The sequence below is a fragment of the Musa acuminata genome, chromosome BXJ1-6 (genome assembly GCF_036884655.1).
Source record: "Musa acuminata AAA Group cultivar baxijiao chromosome BXJ1-6, Cavendish_Baxijiao_AAA, whole genome shotgun sequence".
NCBI classification, from domain to species: domain Eukaryota; kingdom Viridiplantae; phylum Streptophyta; class Magnoliopsida; order Zingiberales; family Musaceae; genus Musa; species Musa acuminata.
Window position 1 is genome coordinate 40,231,031 of NC_088332.1, and position 24,630 is coordinate 40,255,660.

Genomic DNA, 24,630 nt, shown 5'->3' on the forward strand with positions numbered 1-24,630 from the left:
CTTTGGTTGCTTGTCTCATCTTCATCCCTCATTTCTTGTCTTCCTTCTATTCCCCATTTAGATGGGGCAACGGTGAAATGGGGAATCTCCGATGGGAGGCAATAAACTTATGGGTTTCTCATCTTCTCTCAATTAATTATCATCATCCTAGTGCATGATAAAACTTATGAGCGTTCTATCTGATAGGGTATATTTTGGGTCTAGGCCACGTTACAATCAATGTCACGCCACGGTACAGTCAAGCCAGCAAGGGGAGCACCCCCACGCACTAATTCAGAATCTGTATCAAGGCGTTGTTCGATATGTCCCGTCTTGAAAGCTTGAGACGGCATCGTCTGGCATCGTTTTCGGACGTCCCAGGACGACAAAGATACCATTTCACTCCTCGAGGATCGACCGTCACGCCAAACCCACGTACGATTGACTCTCGTACAGTTGTATAAAAACCCATGATCGGCATCCGGCCAAGGGAGGACAAAAAAAAAAGAGAGAGAAAAACATCTACTGACTTGCTCGTCGGAGGGGCCAAAGTCGAGAATCACTCGACGAAGGTCATTTTTGTAGGAAAGCGACCACCCTCGAGCCGCAAGTGTCTCAACCTGGGGATTGCCAACCAGCGAACTAAGACAAGCTGCCAACCAACCTGGAGACCGAGAAACGCTGATTAACACCCCCTCGCGAGAGCCCAGCCTACCTCGGCATCCAGCTCAATCGACAAAAGACTCCCAATATTAACCCGTGGACCAAGCCATGCTGACTCACCAGCCATGACATATTCGTTCACCAACCCTATCTGTCCCATCTTATACCTATGTGCATACTAAAAAATATCATCATCCGAGTTCTTATCCCCATTTATTATCTCAATCCTCAGCCCATTAAGGGTGAAAACAGTTTTCTCGATGATCTACTTGCCCTGTATTCAACTGGTGGCTGGATACGGCCGTAGATACGGAAGATGATGTTGATGATCAAGAAAGTGGATCCGCATAGACCGTGAGTCAACGGTCGACGCCGGTCGGAGTCTTACATCGTCAAGGACGCGCAATGTAGAACGAATCGATCGACGCAGCTACGGAGGTTAAAGTCAGCTTGGATTCGCTTACCGTTCGTGCCATCTAAGTGCCCGGGAACCTTCCTTGCTCGCTTGTGCCGCTTTTCCATCTGTGGTCGTCGCTGTTTCCCTGCTTCTCCTCACTTCTCGACTTCATCTCGTTAGCTCGAAGCAGCCTCGCCGCATGGCTTTGCTCCCCGCCCTCGCCGCTTTCCACGTCCTTGCTGTCCTCGCCGTCGCCTACGCCGACCGCGGCGGAGCTCCAGATGAAGATATCGAGGCGGTGATCACCAGAGCCGACAATAAAGCTGCCGACTCCAGCGAGAGTGAGCTGCAGGTTGGCGGCGGCCATGGCCAAGTGGGTTGCAGAACCAAAACCTCCTTGTTTTTGTTCTCGTCGTTTCTACGTGTACCGAGGCACTTCTTTGTTTGCGTGCAGGAGAGCGGGGTGGACACTCGTGTCAAGACTTTGCCGGACAAGATCGTGGTAGCCGGCAACCCCGAGGGCCGGAAGGTGCACCTTCTACTGCCGGGCGCAGGGGCGGCTCTCGTCGCCCAAAGGCAGGCGCAACGGAGGAGTAGGAACGGCTCTCGCGGCAGTGGAGACGTATACGATCTCTTTACCCCTATTTCCTCTTCCATACCAATAACCTATGAGAAAGAAAAGCTTACTTGTTCTTTTTGTATAGTTGGAGAAATTTCAGACCACTTCTGCTGAATCTGATGAAGCGAGATTGGGGAAAGGAGCAGATTGTGAAGCAAGGGTATGCATGTTTCTCATTCTCGTCATGTTCAATCGTCTCGGAATCCATGAATTGACTTGCTATTGATAGATTTTGTGGCTTTCGATGAGGGGTTCTGCCCTTTGATCTCTCAATACTATCAATTATGTCCCCTTCTTGCTTTTTCCCAAGTCCAACAAGTTGTCTATATATTCATAGAACAAATGCCAACATCTAATGTTGTTGTTTTAGAATGGTTCATTGCACATATAAATCGATTGAATTGGACCAAAAGATGGGTTGCATATTCACTATGAATGAACAGAAAGCAAACGATTATTTGACTTGCTAAATAGTTTATGTAAATTGTTTGTTCACATCAACCACTTGTGATCTCATTTTCTTGCATGGCATACGCCCAGATCTTTTAACCTTATCATATGTTTGTTGGAGTAACATTTCCAAAAGGGAAATCTTCATGCTTTCTTTCAGCAGCCCATATATGCACATGCTAAACCAGCTTGTGGGAGAGATGATGAGAGCCCCAGAAGTCCTCTGCAACAAAATGTCCATGGGGAACCGAGTCAGAAGCGTGATCAAGTGAACAGTGTGTCATTGGATCGAATGCCTGAGGTATACAATATGTTCGTTGCCCCCTTTACTAACTGAACAGTTATACTCGTAGTCTAGAGATGAAATTCCTGAAGAGAACTACATTGAAACAGCATCTCCACACAACTTTGGGAGTTTCAGGTGTGACCCAACCATCTAATGGCGAGACGGCTATCCAAGTGCAAACACTGTTGGTACGGCAACTCTGTAACTCTATGAAATAGCAAATGCCATCCATTTTCTCTTCATCGTATCTGTTAGAAGATGACTACTCTGCCATTGACTATTATCCCACAAATAGGATATATTTTCTAAATAATCTTTCGATTAACAGTGTTATTGAGAGATGTACAAATTTGTTTCTTTGTTCAGTTTTCATGTAATTAAACAATAAACAAACCGAACAAAAGCTAAATGTGCATATGCATTACTTTAAATGTCATATTAATTAAAATTATGATACTGCCATCAGTATGCTATGAATTTATCTTGGCCTATGGTGATTATAACTCAGATCTCTTATGTATTCATTTCTCAACCAAGTGTATCAGTTTCTGGTAGTGTCAGAAACACTGGTGGTTTCTCCATATATAAAAAAGTGAAGTGACCATGTCCTTGTCTCTTAAATGTACACAAATGTGAATTGATGTGACATGGAAGCAATGATGTTCCTAATGGTTATGGTGTTTGAGAGAGTTTTGTTGGCCATAAGATTCAAAACTTATACCGGACAACTAGCAAGAAGTAGATCTTTTGATGTTCTGAAATTAGACGATTTAATGTATGAGATGAAAGATCAATGATGCAGTTAATGATCCCAAGAAAATATTTAGGAATGCTCCTTTGTGTGGACATTCACAGGAAACAAAGAACATTAGACTCAAAAATGTCATGCACAAAACATCTTTCAGTGGCATAACAGTGAGCTTTTGGAATTGAAATATAATTTTAAAAAATATGCTAGCTAGCTTAGTTGATAAAGAAAATCACCGCAAGGTTCTTCGATCAAAATTTGACCTTTATCACTTATCCTTTGGAAAAATATATATATATATAAGGTTGTATATTATGATATCGACGGCAGAATATTTATTAACTTGGTTACTGATGATCTGTCAAATTCCAATGGCGTTTCTATGAGCATGGAATCAGTGGATGTTATGCAAAGATTTCTTGTATCTTGGCCAAATATAAGATGGATAACATGATGGCATGGATTTGTTTGGATGATCGTTTGGTAATTGAGGACCCGTGAAAAAATGGCACTTATAGAAACTTGAAGACTGCATCTTAGAATTTCTTTTGATCTAAAATTTTTAAGGTACTTGATAGCTGTGTTCATATCTGCACAGCGAGATGTTTAGTACTGAATATAATTTCAGTTTAGTTCCGTGAGAAAATTTTTATTTTTTTTGACAGTTTTGAATATTCTGATCATGCTTTTGCATATCTAGCTAATCTGAATTCATAACAAATTGTATGAATTCGAAATAAACTTGTAATTTCATATGCTCTTCAGACAGCTGAAATAAGCTGATGGGAACTTGTTTGAATGTCTACTTTTGTTTACGAGCACATCATTTAGCTTATCGATAACCAGATATTTGTTTAGATTGTCTTTCAAATTGATAGTGCAGGTGTTGATGTATAAACCTACTGCAAAAAATGGTAATGACATAGAGCAGCATGTTGACAAAACATTGTCGACCTTCTCATTACACATTATCTTTAATTTTTAGCATACATGGACCTCATTTTGTGTAAATGTCAAATAAATTGAAATTGACAACCCCTCTGGTTTTGCTTATGGCAGAATCAACCGATGGATGAAAGAGCAGTGCTGCACAGTAGCAGAGAAGTGGTGATAAAAAGTGCCATGAAGTTTTCATACATGTCAATCAGCATTTCTGGTGGTGCATTGGTAACTATCTTCTTTGGATACTACGTAACCCAATCGGGACACAGCCACAATTTTCACCTCAAGATCTGCACCTTGATCATGCTCGCATCCTTTGTTTCTGGAGTCAGCATTCCGCTGCTTAATTTTCTCCAACACCACATCAGGGTCTCTCTACAAGTCTTCAGAAGCCTCAAGTGCACAACCTTTGCACTACTTGTCCTGGCACTGCTCGATGTGTCCATTCTTTTTATGAAGATACTTGCACTGTTTGCGTTCGTCCGAACAATTGCTGTGGTTGTGATTGCCTGTGTGATTGCATTCGATGATGCGCCGTCGACGAGTGATGACCATCATCAGCAATAGCCTCTCTTGTAATATGCTGATGCGGAATAATATATGATAGCATGCACAACTTGAGTATAGATATATATATGATAGCCAAGAACCCCTGAAACCATACATCTTTTTTGTACTCTAATTTTAGTAAGATGACCTGATTCAGTTGGATTAAATCAGTTAGACATCTGCGGGATGCGACACATTCACTTTGTATGTATAAATTGTAATGCTGATGTTGTTAACACATGTTTAGATGGATTTGGTTACACTCTTGCTTGGATTATTTTTGGGGTTACAGATGACCTGATTCAGTTGGATTAAAATTGTTTTTGTTTGTTAATTTACAATATCATAATGCTCTCATCAAATTAAGAATCTGATTGTGGTGAAACGTACCAAGTTGGGGTACATTACGGATGGCATTTATTGGTCCAATGTGTGTTGTTCGATATATGCATGAGTGGTAAGTCTATCGAACGATGAACCATCTTTAACATCTTTAAACTAGCGGAATCTTTTTTCCTTTTTCCCTTCTTTACTCTTCTTGTCACACACCCTTCTCTTACTCTCATTCTCATCTAAATGTCTTCCAAAGTTTTATCAATTCTTTCATAATCATTCGAAAATTCATAGGGGAGGGTTTTTTTTTCTCAAGAAGAAAATTCAAGCCGGAGTCTCGATCTGATTTCTCTTTTAATCAAGGTAAATCTAATCTTAATCTCTAAGCTAATTTCATGCATTTATATCGATAGCTTACTATTCACAACTTTCTTTCTATTGACAACCCCTACAAAAATAATAAAATATAATTATACTATCAACATACCCTTAATTACCAATCATATCCTTATTCTCATAACCCTTTATTTCATCTACTAGTCAATCATTCTTGTGAGCACTAATATCAAAACCCTAGTTACGTCACTTGTCACTTGTCGTCCAATGCTACCCGACACTAGACGCTGCTTGACGAAGAGAAAGATGTCACTCACCACTCGTCATTGCTCCACATCGGTTGTTGCTTGACATTGTTCGATGCCTATAGTTATTGAACATCACTTGCCACTCATCGTCGTTCATCATTGGACGTCGCTTGCTTGTCGTTGAAAGCCAATAGTTATCGAACATCACTCGCCACTCACCACTCGTCTAGCATGATGTCATTGATACCATGATATCATGTGATCGATAGCTTGACACCATATGACTAGCACGGTATCATTTCTCACAAGATTAGTTTTTTGTGCTCATAAATTGATTTTATTGTCAAAACATGAGATTTAATTAATTTTTATTCTTTTTGATGAAAGACTCTACTTGTCTTGATGGCATAAGATTTAATCATGGGTAGGTATCATGAATATCAAATTACATTAAATTCAATGGAACATAACTCTACAAGAATCACATAAAAGTTTGTAATTATAGGATTGATTCATAGATTCTCTCCCATTGTCATCAGCAAAATCATTGCTAAAAGGGAGAACACAATGATCAAAATCATCATCATAATTCATCTCCAATAAAAGTTCAAAAATAACAAGATCAAGTTATGAAGTCATAAATACCAATGAGTCACAAGAAAAACAAGTCATAAATAATATTTCCTACTTAAATCCCTGATTCAATTCCTAGTCCTAATTCTTCGAGTAGTTTGAATCTATTTAGAACTTCGAAAATACCTACCATTACCAAAATTGATTAGGTGACAAGCGAGCGTGCATGGGATCAAGGTCTTGCAGTGTTAACAATCATAAGCTCTCGGTGTAGTAATGCTTGGATTCTTTTTCTTAGTCTAAAAAGTCCAACATGCCAGGTTTCTTCGTTGGATCCTCACATGCAATACGCTCTTCTTCTCTAAACCCCATCAACAGTATCATCAGAGAGAGAAAGAGAAAGAGATGTGTTTAGTAAACAGTCTTAGACAAATTCCAATTCCGGTAGTATCAACACGCCTTCACTTGCTGCCTCTAAAACCAAATGGACCTTTTTCCCCTTACAACCAAGAATGGCCGAAGACTAACAGGTAGAGATTGGCATCGTGAGCTAATCATAGAGTACATGAACAAAAAGAAATGAGAAACACTATATATATATATATATATATATATATATATATATATATATATATATATATATATATATAGTGTTCATTGCTTTGAGCTGCTCATGATGGTCGGGGTTCAATAATGGGATCCTTTCTTGCACGGGAGAATGCTGGCTGGTCGGGACGGTGATGGCATTGACTACAAAGGACGACTTGTCGCCCAAGCTCAAAGCCTTCTTCTTCGTGTGGCTTGACAATGCTCTTCCTTCCCTTATCTCATATGACTAGTCAAGAGCGCAAAAGTCGACCCTCACTAGTCAACATCAAAAACAACAAGAGCACTAAATGCGCTTGAACCCCACCCACCATATACAAGAGTTTTTTAGTGACAAGAATAGTCCTAAACCCAACACGGTGAAATTGACCTATTCTAATTCTTAGATGTAACTCAACATCCTTCGTATCTCACTCCCTTGATAGCAAAATCCAACAAAACTACATCAACAAAAGGAACACTAACTTGGCAATTGTCCAATGCCATAATCTACTTGTAATTAGTAAATTTTTATAGATTAAAATATTAAATTATATTTTTTAAAAATATTTTTTTTATCGAAACCAACCTAATCTTTTATCGTCTCATCGCATTATTGTATATAATGACCTTCCTATCCTTCAATAAATAATAAGATTTGGATAATAAAAGAGAAGAAGAAAAGCAAAATTTGTTTTTTAACATAAGTCAAGGGAGAGAGAGTGTTATTATTGAATATTGATGTTATTTTATTTGATTCAATTAAAATAAATAATTTATAATTGATTTGTAATTTATTTAATATTCGGATCGGCTCATATATTGATGGGACAAGAATAAATAGAAAACGTTCTCTGTGTCCCATCTTATTTATATATCTATGGACATAATAAGAAAAAATCTTCATGCTAGATCTTGTCCCCCATTTATTATCTCAATCCTCAGCCCATTAAGTGTGAAAACAGTTATCTCGATGATCTACTTGCACTGGATTCAACTGGTGGCTGGATACGGCCGTAGATACGGAAGATGATGTTGATGATCAAGAAAGTGGATCCGCATAGACCGTGAGTCACCGGTCGACGCCGGTCGGAGTCTTACATCGTCGAGGACGCGCAATGTAGAACGAATCGATCGACGCAGCTACGGAGGTTAAAGTCAGCTTGGATTCGCTTACCGTTCGTGCCATCTAAGTGCCCGGGAACCTTCCTTGCTCGCTTGTGCCGCTTTTCCATCTGTGGTCGTCGCTGTTTCCCTGCTTCTCCTCACTTCTCGACTTCATCTCGTTAGCTCGAAGCAGCCTCGCCGCATGGCTTTGCTCCCCGCCCTCGCCGCTTTCCACGTCCTTGCTGTCCTCGCCGTCGCCTACGCCGACCGCGGCGGAGCTCCAGATGAAGATATCGAGGCGGTGATCACCAGAGCCGACAATAAAGCTGCCGACTCCAGCGAGAGTGAACTGCAGGTTGGCGGCGGCCATGGCCAAGTGGGTTGCAGAACCAAAACCTCCTTGTTTTTGTTCTCGTCTTTTCTACGTGTACCGAGGCACTTCTTTGTTTGCTTGCAGGAGAGCGGGGTGGACACTCGTGTCAAGACTTTGCCGGACAAGATCGTGGTAGCCGGCAACCCCGAGGGCCGGGAGGTGCACCTTCTACTGCCGGGCGCAGGGGCGGCTCTCGTCGCCCATAGGCAGGCGCAACGGAGGGGTAGGAACGGCTCTCGCGGCAGTGGAGACGTATACGATCTCTTTACCCCTATTTCCTCTTCCATACCAATAACCTATGAGAAAGAAAAGCTTACTTGTTCTTTTTGTATAGTTGGAGAAATTTCAGATCACTTCTGCGGAATCTGATGAAGCGAGATTGGGGAAAGGAGCAGATAGTGAAGCAAGGGTATGCATGTTTCTCATTCTCGTCATGTTCGATCGTCTCGGAATCCATGAATTGACTTGCTATTGATAGATTTTGTGGCTTTCGATGAGGGGTTCTGCCCTTTGATCTCTCAATACTATCAATTATGTCCCCTTCTTGCTTTTTCCCAAATCCAACAAGTTGTCTATATATTCATAGAACAAATGCCAACATCTAATGTTGTTGTTTTAGAATGGTTCATTGCACATATAAATCGATTGAATTGGACCAAAAGATGGGTTGGATATTCACTATGAATGAACAGAAAGCAAACGATTATTTGACTTGCTAAATAGTTTATGTAAATTGTTTGTTCACATCAACCACTTGTGATCTCATTTTCTTGCATGGCATACGCCCAGATCTTTTAACCTTATCATATGTTTGTTGGAGTAACATTTCCGAAAGGGAAATCTTCATGCTTTCTTTCAGCAGCCCATATATGCACATGCTAAACCAGCTTGTGGGAGAGATGATGAGAGCCCCAGAAGTCCTCTGCAACAAAATGTCCATGGGGAACCGAGTCAGAAGCGTGACCAAGTGAACAGTGTGTCATTGGATCGAATGCCTGAGGTATACAATATGTTCGTTGCCCCCTTTACTAACTGAACAGTCATACTCGTAGTCTAGAGATGAAATTCCTGAAGAAAACTACATTGAAACAGCATCTCCACACAACTTTGGGAGTTTCAGGTGTGACCCAACCATCTAATGGCGAGACGGCTATCCAAGTGCAAACACTGTTGGTACGGCAACTCTGTAACTCTATGAAATAGCAAATGCCATCCATTTTCTCTTCATCGTATCTGTTAGAAGATGACTACTCTGCCATTGACTATTATCCCACAAATAGGATATATTTTCTAAATAATCTTTCGATTAACAGTGTTATCGAGAGACGTACAAATTTGTTTCTTTGTTCAGTTTTCATGTAATTAAACAATAAACAAATCGTTCAAAAGCTAAATGTGCATATGCATTACTTTAAATGTCATATTAATTAAAATTATGATACTGCCATCAGTATGCTATGAATTTATCTTGGCCTATGGTGATTATAACTCAGATCTCTTATGTATTCGTTTCTCAACCAAGTGTATCGGTTGCTGGTAGTGTCAGAAACACTGGTGGTTTCTCCATATATAAAAAAGTGAAGTGACCATGTCCTTGTCTCTTAAATGTACACAAATGTGAATTGATGTGACATGGAAGCAATGATGTTCTTAATGGTTATGGTGTTTGAGAGAGTTTTGTTGGCCATAAGATTCAAAACTTATACTGGACAACTAGCAAGAAGTAGAACTTTTGATATTCTGAAATTAGACGATTTAATGTATGAGTTGAAAGATCAATGATGCAGTTAATGATCCCTAGATAATATTTAGGAATGCTCCTTTATGTGGACATTCACAGGAAACAAAGAACATTAGACTAAAAAATGTCATGCACAAAACATCTTTCAGTGGCATAATAGTGAGCTTTTGGAATTGAAATATAATTTAAAAAAAATATGCTAGCTAGCTTAGTTGATAAAGAAAATCACCGCAAGGTTCTTCGATCAAAATTTGACCTTTATCACTTATCCTTTGGAAAAAAAATATATATATATAAGGTTGTATATTATGATATCGACGGCAGAATACTTCTTAACTTGGTTACTGATGATCTGCTAAATTTTCATGACGTTTCTATGAGCATGGAAGCAGTGGATGTTATTTAAAGATTTCTTGTATCTTGGCCGAATATAAGATGGATAACATGATGGCATGGATTTGTTTGGATGATCGTTTGGTAATTGAGGACCCGTGAAAAAATGGCACTTATAGAAACTTGAAGACTGCATCTTAGAATTTCTTTTGATCTAAAAATTTTAAGGTACTTGATAGCTGTGTTCATATCTGCACAGCGAGATGTTTCGTACTGAATATAGTTTCAGTTTAGTTCCGTGAGCAAAGTTTTAATTTTTTTTTTACAGTTTTGACGGTTCTGATCATGCTTTTGCATATCTAGCTAATCTGAATTCATATCAAATTGTATGAATTCGAAATAAACTTGTAATGTCATATGCTCAGCAGACAGCTGAAATAAACTGATGGGAACTTGTTTGAATGTCTGCTTTTGTTTATGAGCACATCGTTTAGCTTCTTGATAACCGGATATTTGTTTAGATTGTCTTTCAAATTGATAGTGTAGGCGTTGATGTAGAAACCTATTACAAAAATTGGTAATGACCTAGAGCGTGTTGACAAAACATTGTCAACCTATTCATTACACATTATCTTTCATTTTTAGCATACATGGATCTCATTTTGTGTAAATGTCAAATAAATTGAAATTGACAACCCCACATTATCTTTCATTTTTAGCATACATGGATCTCATTTTGTGTAAATGTCAAATAAATTGAAATTGACAACCCCTCTGGTTTTGCTTATGGCAGAATCAACCGATGGATGAAAGAGTAGTGCTGCACAGTAGCAGAGAAGTGGTGATAAAAAGTGCCATGAAGTTTTCATACATGTCAATCGGCATTTCTGGTGGTGCATTGGTAACTATCTTCTATGGACACTACGTAAACCAATGGGGGCAGAGCCACAGTTTTCAGCTCAAGATCTGCACCTTAATCATGCTCGCATCCTTTGTTTCTGGAGTCAGCATTCCACTGCTTAATTTTCTCCAACACCACATCAGTGTCTCTCTACGACTCTTCAGAAGCCTCAAGTGCACAGCCTTTGCACTACTTGTCCTGGCACTGCTCGACATCTCCATTCTTTTTATGAAGATACTTGCACTGTTTGCGTTCGTCCCAACAATTGCCGTGGTTGTGATTGTCTACGTGATTGCATTCGATGAGGCGCCATCGACAAGTGATGACCATCATCAGCAATAGCCTCTCTTGTAATATGCTGATGCTGAATAATATATGATAGCATGCACAACTTGAGTATAGATATATATATGATAGCCAAGAACCCCTGAAACCATACATCTTTTTTGTACTCTAATTTTAGTAAGATGACCTGATTCAGTTGGATTAAATCAGTTAGACATCTGCGGGATGCGACACATTCACTTTGTATGTATAAATTGTAATGCTGATGTTGTTAACACATGTTTAGATGGATTTGATTACACTCTTGGTTGGATTATTTTCAGGGTTACATATTTTTCTTGTCATTCTCCTTGTACTGCTTACTTCCGTCAGACGAAGAAGAAGATGCTGTTTGAGGCCAAGATTAAAATTGTTTTTGTTTGTTAATTTTGGTGAAATGTATGAAAGACATTGGAGGATATTATGGATGGCATTTATCGGTCCGATGTGTATCGTTCGATACATGCACGGGTGGTAAGTCTACCCGACGGTGACCCAATCTTTAACACCTTTAAACTAGTTGAATCTTTTTTCCTTTTCCCTTCTTTACTCTTCTTGTCACCTTTCTCTTACTCTAATTGTCCTCTAAATATCTTCTTAAAATTTGTCAATTCTTTCATAATCATTTAAAAACATGTATAGGATGATTTTTTTTTTCAAGAAGAAAATATAAGCCAAAGGCTCAATCTGATTTCTATTTTAATCAAGGTAAATCTAATCTTAATCTCTAAGCTAATTTTTGCAATTATATCTAAAGCTTACTATTCGTAACCTCCTTTCTATTGACGACCCCTACAAAAATAATAAAATATAATTATACTATCAACATACCCTTAATTACCAATCATATCCTTATACCGTTAATTACTATTAATTAATTAAATTAATTAATAGTATCTTACTCCATTGATAGCGAACTAGTTGATGGATCCAATAAAACTACATCAAGAATGTGCTTAATAAGGCTCCTGTGATATAGAAACACAAACTTTGACAATTGTGCAATGTCTTAATCAAATTAAAGGACCTATTTGTAATTAATAAATTTTCATGGACTTAAATATTTATTAGAATATTTTTCTAAAAATATTTTCTATCAGCACCAACCTAATCTTTTACCACCTCATCACCTTGTATTTAATGACCTCGCTACCCCTCAATAAACAATAAGATTTGGATAATAAAAGAGTAGAAGAAAAAAGAGAAAGAGAAGAAGGAAAGAAAAAAGAAAAAGAGGGAAAGGAGAAAAAGAAATAAGTAGATTTTTTAATTTATTTTTTTATTATTTAATTTTTTATGTTAATTAATAATTTTATTAGTCTTTAAATATATTAATATAATAAATTAATTAATTAATTAAGATGATTAAAACTAGCCCAAGTCTATGAGCTCGTAAGCCTCACATTTTGTCCATGAGCATAAGCCCATAGGCTAGCCCATGACATAACATAGTTAGCCGACGAGCATGTAGGCCGAGGTGGGTGCTTAAGAGAGGTCATTCTTTTACGGGCTATTGAATCTAATTCCCTCGAGCATTAGTGAAAATATTTTGTTTAAGATATCATATTGATTGGATACTGAGGTAGTGGTTACCATACTGATGGGTAGTTTTAAATGGTGCCATATCATGATTATGCTAATTGGGTGACATATGTCATATACCAATTGGTTATCTATGTTTTGATATAATTTTGTTACGAGTTAAGTTTTGATTATTTGTTGACACACGATAGCATTAGGTCATGTGACTTGAATTGCACATATAGAGAGTAACAAAGGAAGGACATATGCATGGGCCTCAAGGCATCTCAACTTCAACTTCTCATATAGGGATTTTTAAATGGAAGAGACATGAGATAGGATTATGGCATATTGACTTAAATTACCTATGTAAGGATGGTGACTTGAATTGCTTGTGTTATATATTTCAATTGTATCAGACATATGAGAGATAAAAGCATGTCACTTGAACTATCCATGTAGGGAGTATCAAACACAGGAGATGCATAAAGATATCAAGATATGCTTACTTGAATTACCCATGTAGGAAGTATTGGATGCATGAGGGAATTAGAACATATCCTGCATAGAGAGTGTTAGACTTAAGAGACGCATGAAGCCATAAGGACAAACTAACTTAAACAACTTATGTCGAGAATGTTAGGCATTAAAGATGCAAGAGGGTATTGTTATATGCTGACTTGAACTACTCATATAAAAAATCATAGGAGATGTGTAAAGACATTGAGATGTGCCAACTCAGATTGCTTAGGTAGATAGTGTAGAATATGGAGACGTGCATGAGTGTTGTCACGTAACAACTTAAACTACCCACATATGACATGTTGGAAGTAGGTGACATGCAAGGGTGTTAGAATATGTTGACTTGAACTACTTATAAGGGGAGTTCAAACACAAAAAGATGTGTTCGACCGGGGTGATTGCTCCTTCGTTTCTCACTCCCTTAATAGCAAACTCTTCAAGAGCTGAGAGATCTAACCTAACCATGCTAATGATGCACTCGACAACTCTTCTCTGATAAATATGTCCCAGAGCGATACTAGTGTAAGTTTCTAGCTTTACAATTGTCCTACATCCTCAATCAAATCAAAAGACCTATTTGGAATTAGTAATTTTTTAAAAACTAAAATACAAAATTACACTTTGAAATGTTCTCTATCAAAACTAACCTAATCTTTTACTACCTCATCACCTTCTATATAAAAACCTGCCTTCCACTTAACAAACTCTCTACCACTCACTCAACAAACAACAAAATTTGGATAATAACGGAGAAGAAAAGAAGGAAGAAAGAAAAAGGAAAGAAGGAAAGAGAAACAAAAGAAAGAGAGAGAAATGAAAAGAGGAAATAAGTAGGTTTTCTGATTTCTTTTCTTGTTATTTAATTATTATTATTATATTTATTAATATATTTATTAATTTTAAAATAGTTAATCTAATGAATGAATAAATTAATTAAAATAATTAAGACTAACATAAGTCCAAAGGCTTGTAGCCCCATGCTTAGTCTACTAGTATGAGCCCATGAAGCACATTAGCATAAATAACCTAGGAGCATGCATGCCAAGTTGGGTACATAACTAGATAGGCTCTCCTTTTATAGGCCATAAAATCTAATCCCTTATTTTAGATGTTATGTTGATTGGATACACTAAAGCGGTGTTATGTTGTCACCACACTGATTATGTAGGCTTAAATGACACCATATCATTATTATGCAAGGTGGCCTCCATGGTTAATTAGGTTACATGTCAAACACTTAGTTGTTTATGTTTTGATTGAAGTTTGTTATAAGTCAAGGTTTGATTATTTGTTAATTTAGCGATAGCATTTGCTCCTCTACGAGGAAAAATCTTATATATGCCAAATCACAATGTCAAGCTCAGGAACTCGATATTAATTACTTGTATCAAGAAATTGTTAAGCAACGTCCACTCAAATGTAGAGACACTTGGGAGTACTTGGGTGTGTCGATTTGGACTTTCCATATAGAGTGTTGAATGTAGGAGATACATAAGAATGTCATAGTATATTGATTTTAACTATTGCATAGGGAATAAGAGACACAAGATAGCATTAGGGCATGCACTTTGAATTACACATGTAGGGAGTGTTAAATGGAGGAGACATGAGATAGAGTTGTAGTATGTTGGCTTGAAATATCCATGTAGGAAAGTTGACTTGAATTGCATGTATTATATGTTTGAGGCATATGTGGGCATTGGAGCATACCAATTGGAACTATTTTTGCAAGGAGCATTGAACACAGGAGATACATGAGGACATCAGAACATGCTCACTTGAATTTTCCATGTAGGGAATATTTTATACATGAGATGCATAAGGGAATTGGAACATATGGAATTGAATTACTTACCTAGGGAGAGTTAGACTCAAGAAACATATGAGTTCATTAGGAGACCTGAACAACCCATGTTGGGAGTGTTATATATTAGAGATATAAAAGGACATTGATGTATGCTGACTTAGATATAGGAAATTGTAGGAAATTGTAGGAGATGTGTGCGAACACCGAGATATGCCAACTTAGAATGCTTATATAAGGAGTGTTGAATATGGAGACATGCATAAATGTTACGACATAACAACTTAAACTTTCCCATTTTAGGCACGTATTAGATACAAGAGACACGCAAGTGTGTCAGAACATGTTGACTTGAACTACTAGCGAGGGGAAGTATAGAATGTAAAAGGATGTGCTTGATAAGGCTAACTATACCTTCGAATCTCACTCCCTCGATAGCGAACTCTTTATAAGTTGATGAATCCAATAAAATCATGTCAAGGATGTGCTCGACAAGGCTTCGATGATATTTGTCACAGAGGGACACTAATGTAAAATTCTAACTTGACAATTGTCTAATGTCCTTAATCAAATTGAAGGACCTATTTATAATTAGTAAAATTTCAGAGAATAAAATGCTGAATTATGTATTTTGAAAATGTCTTCTATCAAAAACAATCTAATCTTTTACCTCCTCATCACCTTCTATATAAAGACCTCCCTACCCCTTAATGAAAAACAAGATTTGGATAATAAAGGAGAAGAAAAAGAAGAATAGACACGGGGAAGAAAGAAAAGAAAAAGAAAGAGAGAGAGAAAGGAAAAGAGGAAATAAGTAGGTTTTCTAATTTATTTAATTATTATTATGTTAATTAATATTTTTTATTAATATTTAAATTATTTAATCTAATAAATTAGTTATTTAATTAACTAAGATGATTAAGACTGGCCCAAGTTCATAGGCTCACAGGCCCCACATTTAGTCCACAAGCATAGGCCCATAGGTTAGCCCATAAACAACAATAACATAGATAGCCCACAAACATACAGGTCAAGGTGGTTCCATAACTAGAGAGGTCCTCCTTTTATAGGCCATGGTATCCAATCTTATATGGTACCAGTGGGAATATTTCATTTATGTGATATCATGTTGTTGTCATATTGATTGAGTATGTTCAAATGACAACATATCATTATTATACTAGCTAACTTCTATGGCTAATTAGGTGACATATGTCAAACACCGATTAGTTATCTATCTTAATTGAATTTTGCTATGAGTCAAGTCTCAATTGTTTATTACTTTGGCGATATCATTTGCTCCTCCATTGGGAAAAATGTTATCTATGTTGAATCATAATGTCAAGCTTAGGGACTTAAAAGGTGATTACTTGTATCAAGAAATAGTTAAGTAAAGTCTACTCGATATATAGACACTCGGGAGCACTAAGATGTGATGACTTAGACTTTCCTTATAGAGAGTGTTGAATGTAGGAGATGCATAAGAACATTATGACATTTTAATTTTAACTAGTGTATAGGAAATATCATGCATGAGAAACACATGATAGTGTTGGGGCATGCACCTTAAACTGTATACATAGAGTGTGATAGATGAAGGACATGTGCGAGGGTATCAAGACATCTCAAATTCAACTTCCCATGTAGGGAGTGTTAAATGTAGGAGATATAAGAGGGAATTATGATATACCATTTTAAACTACCCATATAGAGATGCTGACTTAAATTGCATGTGCTATAAGTTTCAATCACAAGATATATATGAGTCTGTTAGGATGTGTCGACTTAAACTATCTATGTAAAAAACATCGGACATAGGAGATATATGAGGATATCCAAATATTGTCACTTGAATTACTTATGAATGAAGTGTTGGAGACATGAGATGCATGAGGGAATTGGAACATGTCAACTTAAATTACTTGCATAGGGAGTGTCAGACTCAAGCGATACATGAGGTCATTAGAACATTCTAACTTGAACATCCTATGTTGGGAGTGTTGGACTTTAAATATGGACGAGGATATTGATGTGTGTTCACTTGAACTACCCATGTAGGAAGTCATAGGAGATAAGTGCAGATACCAAGATGCACTAACCTAGATTGCTTAAGTAGATAGTGCAAAATATGAAGATATGCATGAGTGTTATGGCATAACAACTTAAACTACTCATATAAAACATATTGGATACAAGAGACACGTGAGACTATCAAAACATGTTGACTTGAACTACTCATGAGGGGAATTCGAATGCAAAAGAGCATGCTCGACAAGGGTTATTGCTCATTCGTATCTAAACTCCCTTAATGGCAAACTTCAAGAGTCGATGGATCCAAAATAATTGCATCAAGGATGTGCTTGATAAGATTCTTCTGATGCATTTGTCTCAGAGGGACACTAGTGTAAAATTTTAATTTGCCAACTATCCCACGTCCTCAATCAAATCTAAGGACCTATTTATTAATAATAATTTTCTAGAGAAAAAAAATATAAATATACTATTTCTAAAAATATTTTCTAGTTAAATCAATCTAATCTTTTATCACCTCGTCACCTTCTATCTAAAGACTTTCCTGCTCCATAAATAAACAACTAGATTTGAATAACAAATAAAAAGAAAAAGAAGAAGAGAGAGAAAGGAAAGAAGGAAAGAAAGGAAAAGTAAGAGAAAGGGAAACGAAAAAAAGAAAATAAACAGATGTTCTAATTTTTTTTCTTGCTATTTAATTATTATTATTATGTTAATTAATAGTTTTATTTAATATGATGAATTGATTATTTAATCAATTAAGATGATTAAGAGTAACCTAAGTTCATAGGCTCGTAGGCCTCATATTTAATCCACGAGTAAGAGCTCATAGGCTAGTCTATGAATAATGTTAAGAGACCCTTTTTTATAGATCATAAAATCTAACCCCCTAGGATATCGATAGAGATATTTTCTTTTAGATGTCACGTTGACAGAAGACGATGCCATGTTATCACCATATTAATTAGGTAAGTTTAAATAGTGTCATATCATTATTATACAAGCTAGTCTCCATGGCTAATTAGATGACATATGTCGAGCACTAATTGGTAGTCTAATGTTTAGATTGAATTTCACTGTCTTCTTCAATTAGTATGTAAGCAAATCAGGACACAGCGACAGTTTTCACCCCAAGATCTGCACTGTGATCGTGCTGGTGTGCTTGGTTTCAAGAGTCAACATTCTACTGCTTAATTTTCTAGAACATCACAACAGTGTCACCTTATAAATCTTGATGGACCTAAGTACCCAACCTTTAATCATCCATCTCACAGCTGCTTAATTGGTTTCTCTCATTTTTGTTGATATTTTAAGAGCTTTTATAGTCTAATTTAGTCCATTTTCATCTTAGTTTTATACTGAATGTAGCACAGATCATTTACCAAACTTTCACGATAAAAGAAAACATGATATAAATAATTATTCTATTATTTTTTTCTTTTTAAAGTAATATTAGGGATTTTTAATTTCGATTTTGCAACTGATGAGCTGATTCGCTTCATATAAGCTGAATTATCTAAACTATTTTTAATTATATAAAATTATGAATCAATATTGTCGACTTGAATTGACTATATTGTTATTTTTTGTCTCAAATAATAATATTCATTGTGTCATATATTTGATAAGATGAGGAAAGGAATCAAATAATACAACGCACATCAAGCAAGTCTCGTTGAGACGTAAGTGTTGGAGTAGATGACTGCACGGAGGGGCCAATCATGCTCGTGAGGCTCACGTGACATCGCCGTGTCATGGCCAATCGAGCCACCAAACGCCGAGGAGTCATCGTCTCAAAGATTCCAGCTGTTTGAGCTCCCATCCAAATGCTCACATGGTGGGTTCCCATGCACATCAACTTCATCCCATCAACACCAACTACGTGAGATTGAAACCCCAACGGGTAGAATGGATAAGTACTCAAACTACCCAATACATCATAAACCAAATTGAAATATGCATCTACAACTCCATTAATGGGTTGGATAGACATCAACAACTCCATTAATCGTTCTCTTATATTTGATAGGTAGAGTATGTACGAGTAATTGCTCAATTGTCATTCTGATGTGATTTTGCCAGAGGAATCTAAATTGGAGTGGTGTTTATCATTTGGTGCGAGCGTGCCAAAAGAAATAAAACAAAAACATAAACGAAAGTAAAAAACAAAGTCACCTAATTCCAAATTAGGTGTTGACCCACCACACATCACATCAGGATTCGGGAATCACGGTCCGGATCCTCGGAGTTGACTTTTGGTACACCATGTTAGAAATAGGAGGGGTGCCACAGCAATAGCTGCGAGATTAGAGGTGCTTTAGCCAACAGCTGCGAGATTAGAGGTGCTTTAGCCGAGGAGAAAGTGACTATGACTCTGATACCATGTTAGAAATAAAATATGAAAAAGATGTTATAGAGTTTGATACGATACACCTTATTTATACATATTAGGAAGAAGGATTTTTCTCAACAGAACTATGATGTTTCCTCGTGTAATTGAAGAAATCATGACTATTGTTAAGGCTGTTTATCAAGGAAGATCTGCTATCACTTTAAGTGCAGAAGGAAGCTGATCATGTGTTCAAAATATATGTACAATGTCTTCGCCTTGTTTGGATTAATACTATGCATTTGGGTTGGATTCCTCATGTCAAACATAATCCAACTTTTAAGCTTTTGAAATTATTATTGACTCAATAAAGTTTTTACTTTACAAGGATATATCTTTCAATTGCAAGCTTCCTTCTCCCTTCGGTATTGTTTGATATATAATAAACTCATGTACATGTCATGAGAGAGAAAGAGGACAATTGTGCTGACTAGTATGGCTTTACTTAAATATAGATCTTAGTGTTAAGGTTCTGTTTAATTAATAAGTAAGATGGAAGAGACAAAGGAGAGTGGTCACTTCATCTTATAATTGTATTCTTCTTAATTCTCTTGAACTTGGTTGCATTCAACTGAGAGAATCTACTACTATTTTTTTTTTATCTCCCTCTTATAATTATTTAACTATTGAGATTGGCATGTAACTATGAATTACTTTTCATTTATGGTAAATTTTACTTGGTTATTTATCTTATGATGATGGTAAGAAACCAGGATAGATCCGGCCAAGTTCTTCCACTGCTGACCTACCTTGGGAGTTAATGTGTGTGTGTGTTCAGGCAGTGAGTCAAATGCTGGGATGAAAATGACAATCTCCATGCTGCATGTGGTAGCATTCAATAGGACTATTGGGAAGTTTTGATGGTTGGCATGGAACAGAAACGTCAAAACAAGGTTGCTGAGGGGAACAAGGAAGCATGAAATGGGATACAGGCCTTGCAGTGTCGGTCTTAACAATCATAAGTTCTTGGTGTGATAATGTTTGGAATCTTACTGCAGTCTCAAAAGTCCACCATGTCAGCCTCATCCGTCGGATCCTCACATGCAGTATGGTCCTCTTCTCCAAGTCCCATCGATAGTTTCATCACAGAGAGAGAGAGAGAGAGGTGTTGAATAGGCATTCTTAGACAAATCCCAAGTCAAGTAGTATCAACACATCTGCACAGGCTGCCTCTGAAACCAGATGGGGTTTTCCACTTTGAACCCAAGTGGTTCACAGATTAACAGGCAGAGGTTGGTATCGGAATGGCTAACCATGCAGTACGTGAAAGAAGAGAAATGAGCAACAATAAGAGAATAAATATATATAGATATATATCGGCATCGCTTTGAGCTGCTTGTGGTGGTCGAGGTTCAACAGCGGGATCCCTTCTTGCACGAGAGAACGCCGGCAGAGACGGTGATGGTCCCGACGAGAGACGACGACCTGGCCCCCAAGCTCGAAGCCTTCGCGTAGCTCGACGACGCTCCGGCCCCGGACGGCGTGAAGAAGGCTCCGTTCAGCATCTGGTCCCCTTCCGACCTCCAGTTCCACTTCTTCCACTCGCTCTCCTGTGCGTCCTCGCGTTTAGTCACCTGCACATCCATCGTGCTGCTTAGAAGTCGTTTCACAGGCTTTATTCTTTGTTTACATGCAGCAGTGTCGAAGTACTTGCTTTGCTACCTTGTACTCTAAAGTATCACCTTATATATATATATATATATATATATATATATATAGGGAAAAAGGGTAAAAGGGAAAAAGGATAATGTAATCTGCTGCACCTTTATGGTGCACTTGCAAGAACACCATGATGAGACAGCTTTATATGACCTACCTTTTCACTTTCTTCCTTTCTTAAGGATTAAGATGAAGACAGAGATAAATATATATACCGTACTGACCAATATTATTAGAAGAAAGAGTGTTTATAGTTGTCGGTGATAAATGAAGGTCCCATGAACGCACTCACCTCTTTTGCAAACCGATCATTGGGCGCAAGAAATCTGTTGCCTTGGCTGTTTATAGTGGGAGCAGCACTCCCACCAATTGCGTACATCTCCCAGTGGGTGTAGTCATTGTTCACCACGTGGAAATAGCCATGCCGACACCTGCATCCTTGGTTAGATGTGAATTCCACCATGGATTTGCTGATGATTACCTCTATTCATAAGAACGGTGGGTCGGTGCTCACCTTGGCATCCTCTGAACCAGGTCTTCCCCGAAGTGGTTGAAGGCTATGGTGACCTGCATGCTCTTGTCGGACGTCAACTCGTCGCTGTGACCCAGCAGCATGACCTTGTCATGGTGGCTCAAGTAGTTGTTGGAAATGGTGATCGCGGTGGATCCATGAATGGCGTCGATGAGGCCATCGTGGCAGTTGGACAGCGTGCAGTGGTCGACCCAGACGTGGCTGCCGCCGAAGATGGACACCCCGTCGCCGTCCGACACCGTGCGCCACCCGTAGTGCCCTGGGGAGTCGCGCACGTACGCGTTCCCGCCCTGCTTGCAGTCGTGGATGTGGACGCCGTGGATGATGATGTTGGTGACGTACTGGATGGTGATGCACGGCCCGCCGGAGATGTGGACGCTGGCGCCCCGGCCGTCGATGGTCTTGTGGGAGTTCATGATGAGCTCCTCCTTCAGCTGGATGACCATGTCGCGCTTGAAGATGATCCACAGCGGCTCCTCCTGGATGACGGCGTACCGGAGCGTGCCCGTTTTCGGATTGACGGGGTCGTCGTCGCCACTGTCGGTCACCACGTATATCTCGCCGTCCCTGCCCCCAATCGCGTTCTTCCCGAACCCGATGGCGCAGTCAGCGAGCCGCTGCCGGTTGTCAGCCCAGTCAGGGTCGCACCGCCAGCAGTCGTCGATCGGATTGCCGGTGCCGCATGACAAGTAGCCCAGTCGCCGCCGCGACACGTTCAAGCTTCTGTGACAACAGCGGCGTCGAGTTAGAATGCATGCATCAACAGCGCGGCATCATGTGAAAAAGTTGACCGAACCTGCATGGATACTCTACCTTTGTACTTCCTGTACTACTAATTCAGGGTCGCGGACAGCTGCTGACGTTAAGGGTGCACGAGAAGAGTAGACGGGGGCAGTGAAGGCTGCGATGGTGAGGAAGAACATGAATGCTGCCATTTTTGTTCTCCGGTAAGTTGAGAGTTGTGAGTAATGCGAAGAGGAACGAAGGGATTTAAAGGCAGAGGATGCATATGGATGAGAGAAGGAAGAGAGAGGAAGTCGTGTGAACAATCTATGCCGGTGGGGTCCAAAAAGGTACGTGATTTGGGGAATCTTAGAAGCTAAAGATAACGGGAAACGTGACGCACCTTTCTCCACACGTACTCTGTTCCTCTCCGTTCATCTTTTGGTAGATTTGACTACCAAACCACCATGCCCTCAAGAACAAAACACTGAGAGAATAATTATTCACATGCATATATACATTACCTCCCATTGCCATGTCTGTTCTATTGTCTTCTTAACAACCAGAGACATGATACTACAGTAAGCTTTGGTAGCACAACATCAGAGAAGACTCTGTCTCAGGGCTGAAAGAGGGCATGGAGGCGAATTGAATTGTCCAGAACATTAATGAATGAGAACCCTAGGTTATCCAGGAACGGAGAACAGTTATTGCTGCTGGTGTCTCAACTTTAGCCCTCACATGGCGAGTGTCAGGCAGAGTTGAAAACCCCCAGAATGGATTGTGGACGCAGACAGCGCAGCGAAAGATTGAACTGCTGGCGTTTGCGCATTCCAACCACTGCCTTGTTCCAGAGAGAAGCGGAGGTTGGTGCTGTGGCTCAATCTGGTCCCGTAGCATTGATGAAGTCCCAAGAGTCTCTAAGCAACTTAGCATCCGATTCACGGTTATTACTCTGCTAGCAAAGGTGAATGGGGGTAATTGCCATGACCAATACCTGGGATCTCGGCACGCTCATCAATGCGTCCTCTTTGGGTACACCAAACTCGTCCAAGATGCAGGAGCTCCATCCATGGATTCGGAGTCATGATCTTGTTACTGTGACTACACATGCCAAGGAAGAAAGGGATACAATAGGGGTGTTCACGGCACTGCACAGCACATGGGATGGCTTTCGGCCGCAGAGCGCGGCCTGACTTGTATCGATCGAGCCCGCTGCGATTGTGCCATGTCAGCGGGTGGGCTTCCACTCGTCTCTGTTGATGATGAAGATGAGGTGGGCGGCAGCGCATGTTTCTCCCACGTGAGCTTCCCACCATTCCCCTCGCGGCGTGGGCCCCGTCGGTCGATCTCGGGGGACTATGTGGGCCGTCGATCACGACATTAGGACGATCCCGTCCGTCCGCGACGCGATGGGGGAGGGAAGGAGAGGTCTCTTTTCGCGGCCCACATGGCCTTTTTTATGCCCACCCTCTAATTGTGTTGGATAGTGTGATGGCTCCTCTCCAACCGTCATCACTCTCTCTCTCTCTCTCTCGATAGCTTTCCATGGTCACAGGGCAAAACCCATTCAAAGAGCTTGACAGTCTACCATCGTGTTCTAGCTCTTACAAGTTGCATCCAACTTGCAGTATGCAGCATATCACGCCATTGATGTGCCAAAGCGTCAACAAATGAATTCGAAGTCAAAGCGTGCACTTTTCTTCCCTTGAGATTTATATTACAATGTGATTGAAAGCCATGGAAACAGTTTTCAGGGGTAGATATGCATATCATGTGGTAATGTCGCATTAAGTAGCCCTGCCTTCTTAGGAACAATCCCAAATCCTTTACTTGAAGCTTGAGGAGAAGCTGAAGAAGTAAATAGCTGCTAGCTTCTTGTTGACAATATTATTTTTTTCTGCAAGTAACAACTGGTGTAGTGTTCTGCTGGTTTTGAGCCTAATTATATATCTTCCAATA

At 39.1% G+C, this 24,630-nt stretch overlaps 3 protein-coding genes across 5 annotated transcripts; 2 read left to right on the top strand and 1 right to left on the bottom strand.

The window, feature by feature from the left end:
• The first annotated feature begins 967 nt into the window (after window positions 1–967).
• LOC135676968 (uncharacterized) lies at window positions 968–4,893 on the top strand. 2 transcript variants are annotated; one of them, XM_065188735.1, is made up of 6 exons: window positions 968–1,412; window positions 1,494–1,661; window positions 1,744–1,818; window positions 2,272–2,409; window positions 2,502–2,582; window positions 4,202–4,893. In XM_065188735.1, exons 1-6 carry the CDS (start codon window positions 1,239–1,241, stop codon window positions 4,649–4,651), a joined length of 1,086 nt encoding a protein of 361 aa, XP_065044807.1. In that variant the 5' UTR covers window positions 968–1,238; the 3' UTR covers window positions 4,652–4,893. The 2 variants fall into 2 exon arrangements, with proteins under 2 accessions (XP_065044807.1, XP_065044806.1); XM_065188734.1 differs by having other exon boundaries at window positions 973–1,412; window positions 2,269–2,409.
• Window positions 4,894–7,676: 2,783 nt separating this feature from the next.
• Window positions 7,677–11,727, top strand: LOC135676969 (uncharacterized). 2 transcript variants are annotated; one of them, XM_065188737.1, is made up of 6 exons: window positions 7,677–8,191; window positions 8,273–8,440; window positions 8,523–8,597; window positions 9,051–9,188; window positions 9,281–9,361; window positions 11,056–11,727. In XM_065188737.1, exons 1-6 carry the CDS (start codon window positions 8,018–8,020, stop codon window positions 11,503–11,505), a joined length of 1,086 nt encoding a protein of 361 aa, XP_065044809.1. In that variant the 5' UTR covers window positions 7,677–8,017; the 3' UTR covers window positions 11,506–11,727. The 2 variants fall into 2 exon arrangements, with proteins under 2 accessions (XP_065044809.1, XP_065044808.1); XM_065188736.1 differs by having other exon boundaries at window positions 7,680–8,191; window positions 9,048–9,188.
• Window positions 11,728–20,860: 9,133 nt separating this feature from the next.
• Window positions 20,861–22,917, bottom strand: PL1 (probable pectate lyase 18). The gene is made up of 4 exons (XM_009408110.3): window positions 22,759–22,917; window positions 21,928–22,668; window positions 21,706–21,844; window positions 20,861–21,328 (listed from the first exon to the last, which is right to left on the bottom strand). The coding sequence occupies exons 1-4, from the start codon at window positions 22,878–22,880 to the stop codon at window positions 21,107–21,109; spliced, it is 1,224 nt and encodes a 407-aa protein (XP_009406385.2). The 5' UTR covers window positions 22,881–22,917; the 3' UTR covers window positions 20,861–21,106.
• Between the last annotated feature and the right edge of the window lie 1,713 nt (window positions 22,918–24,630).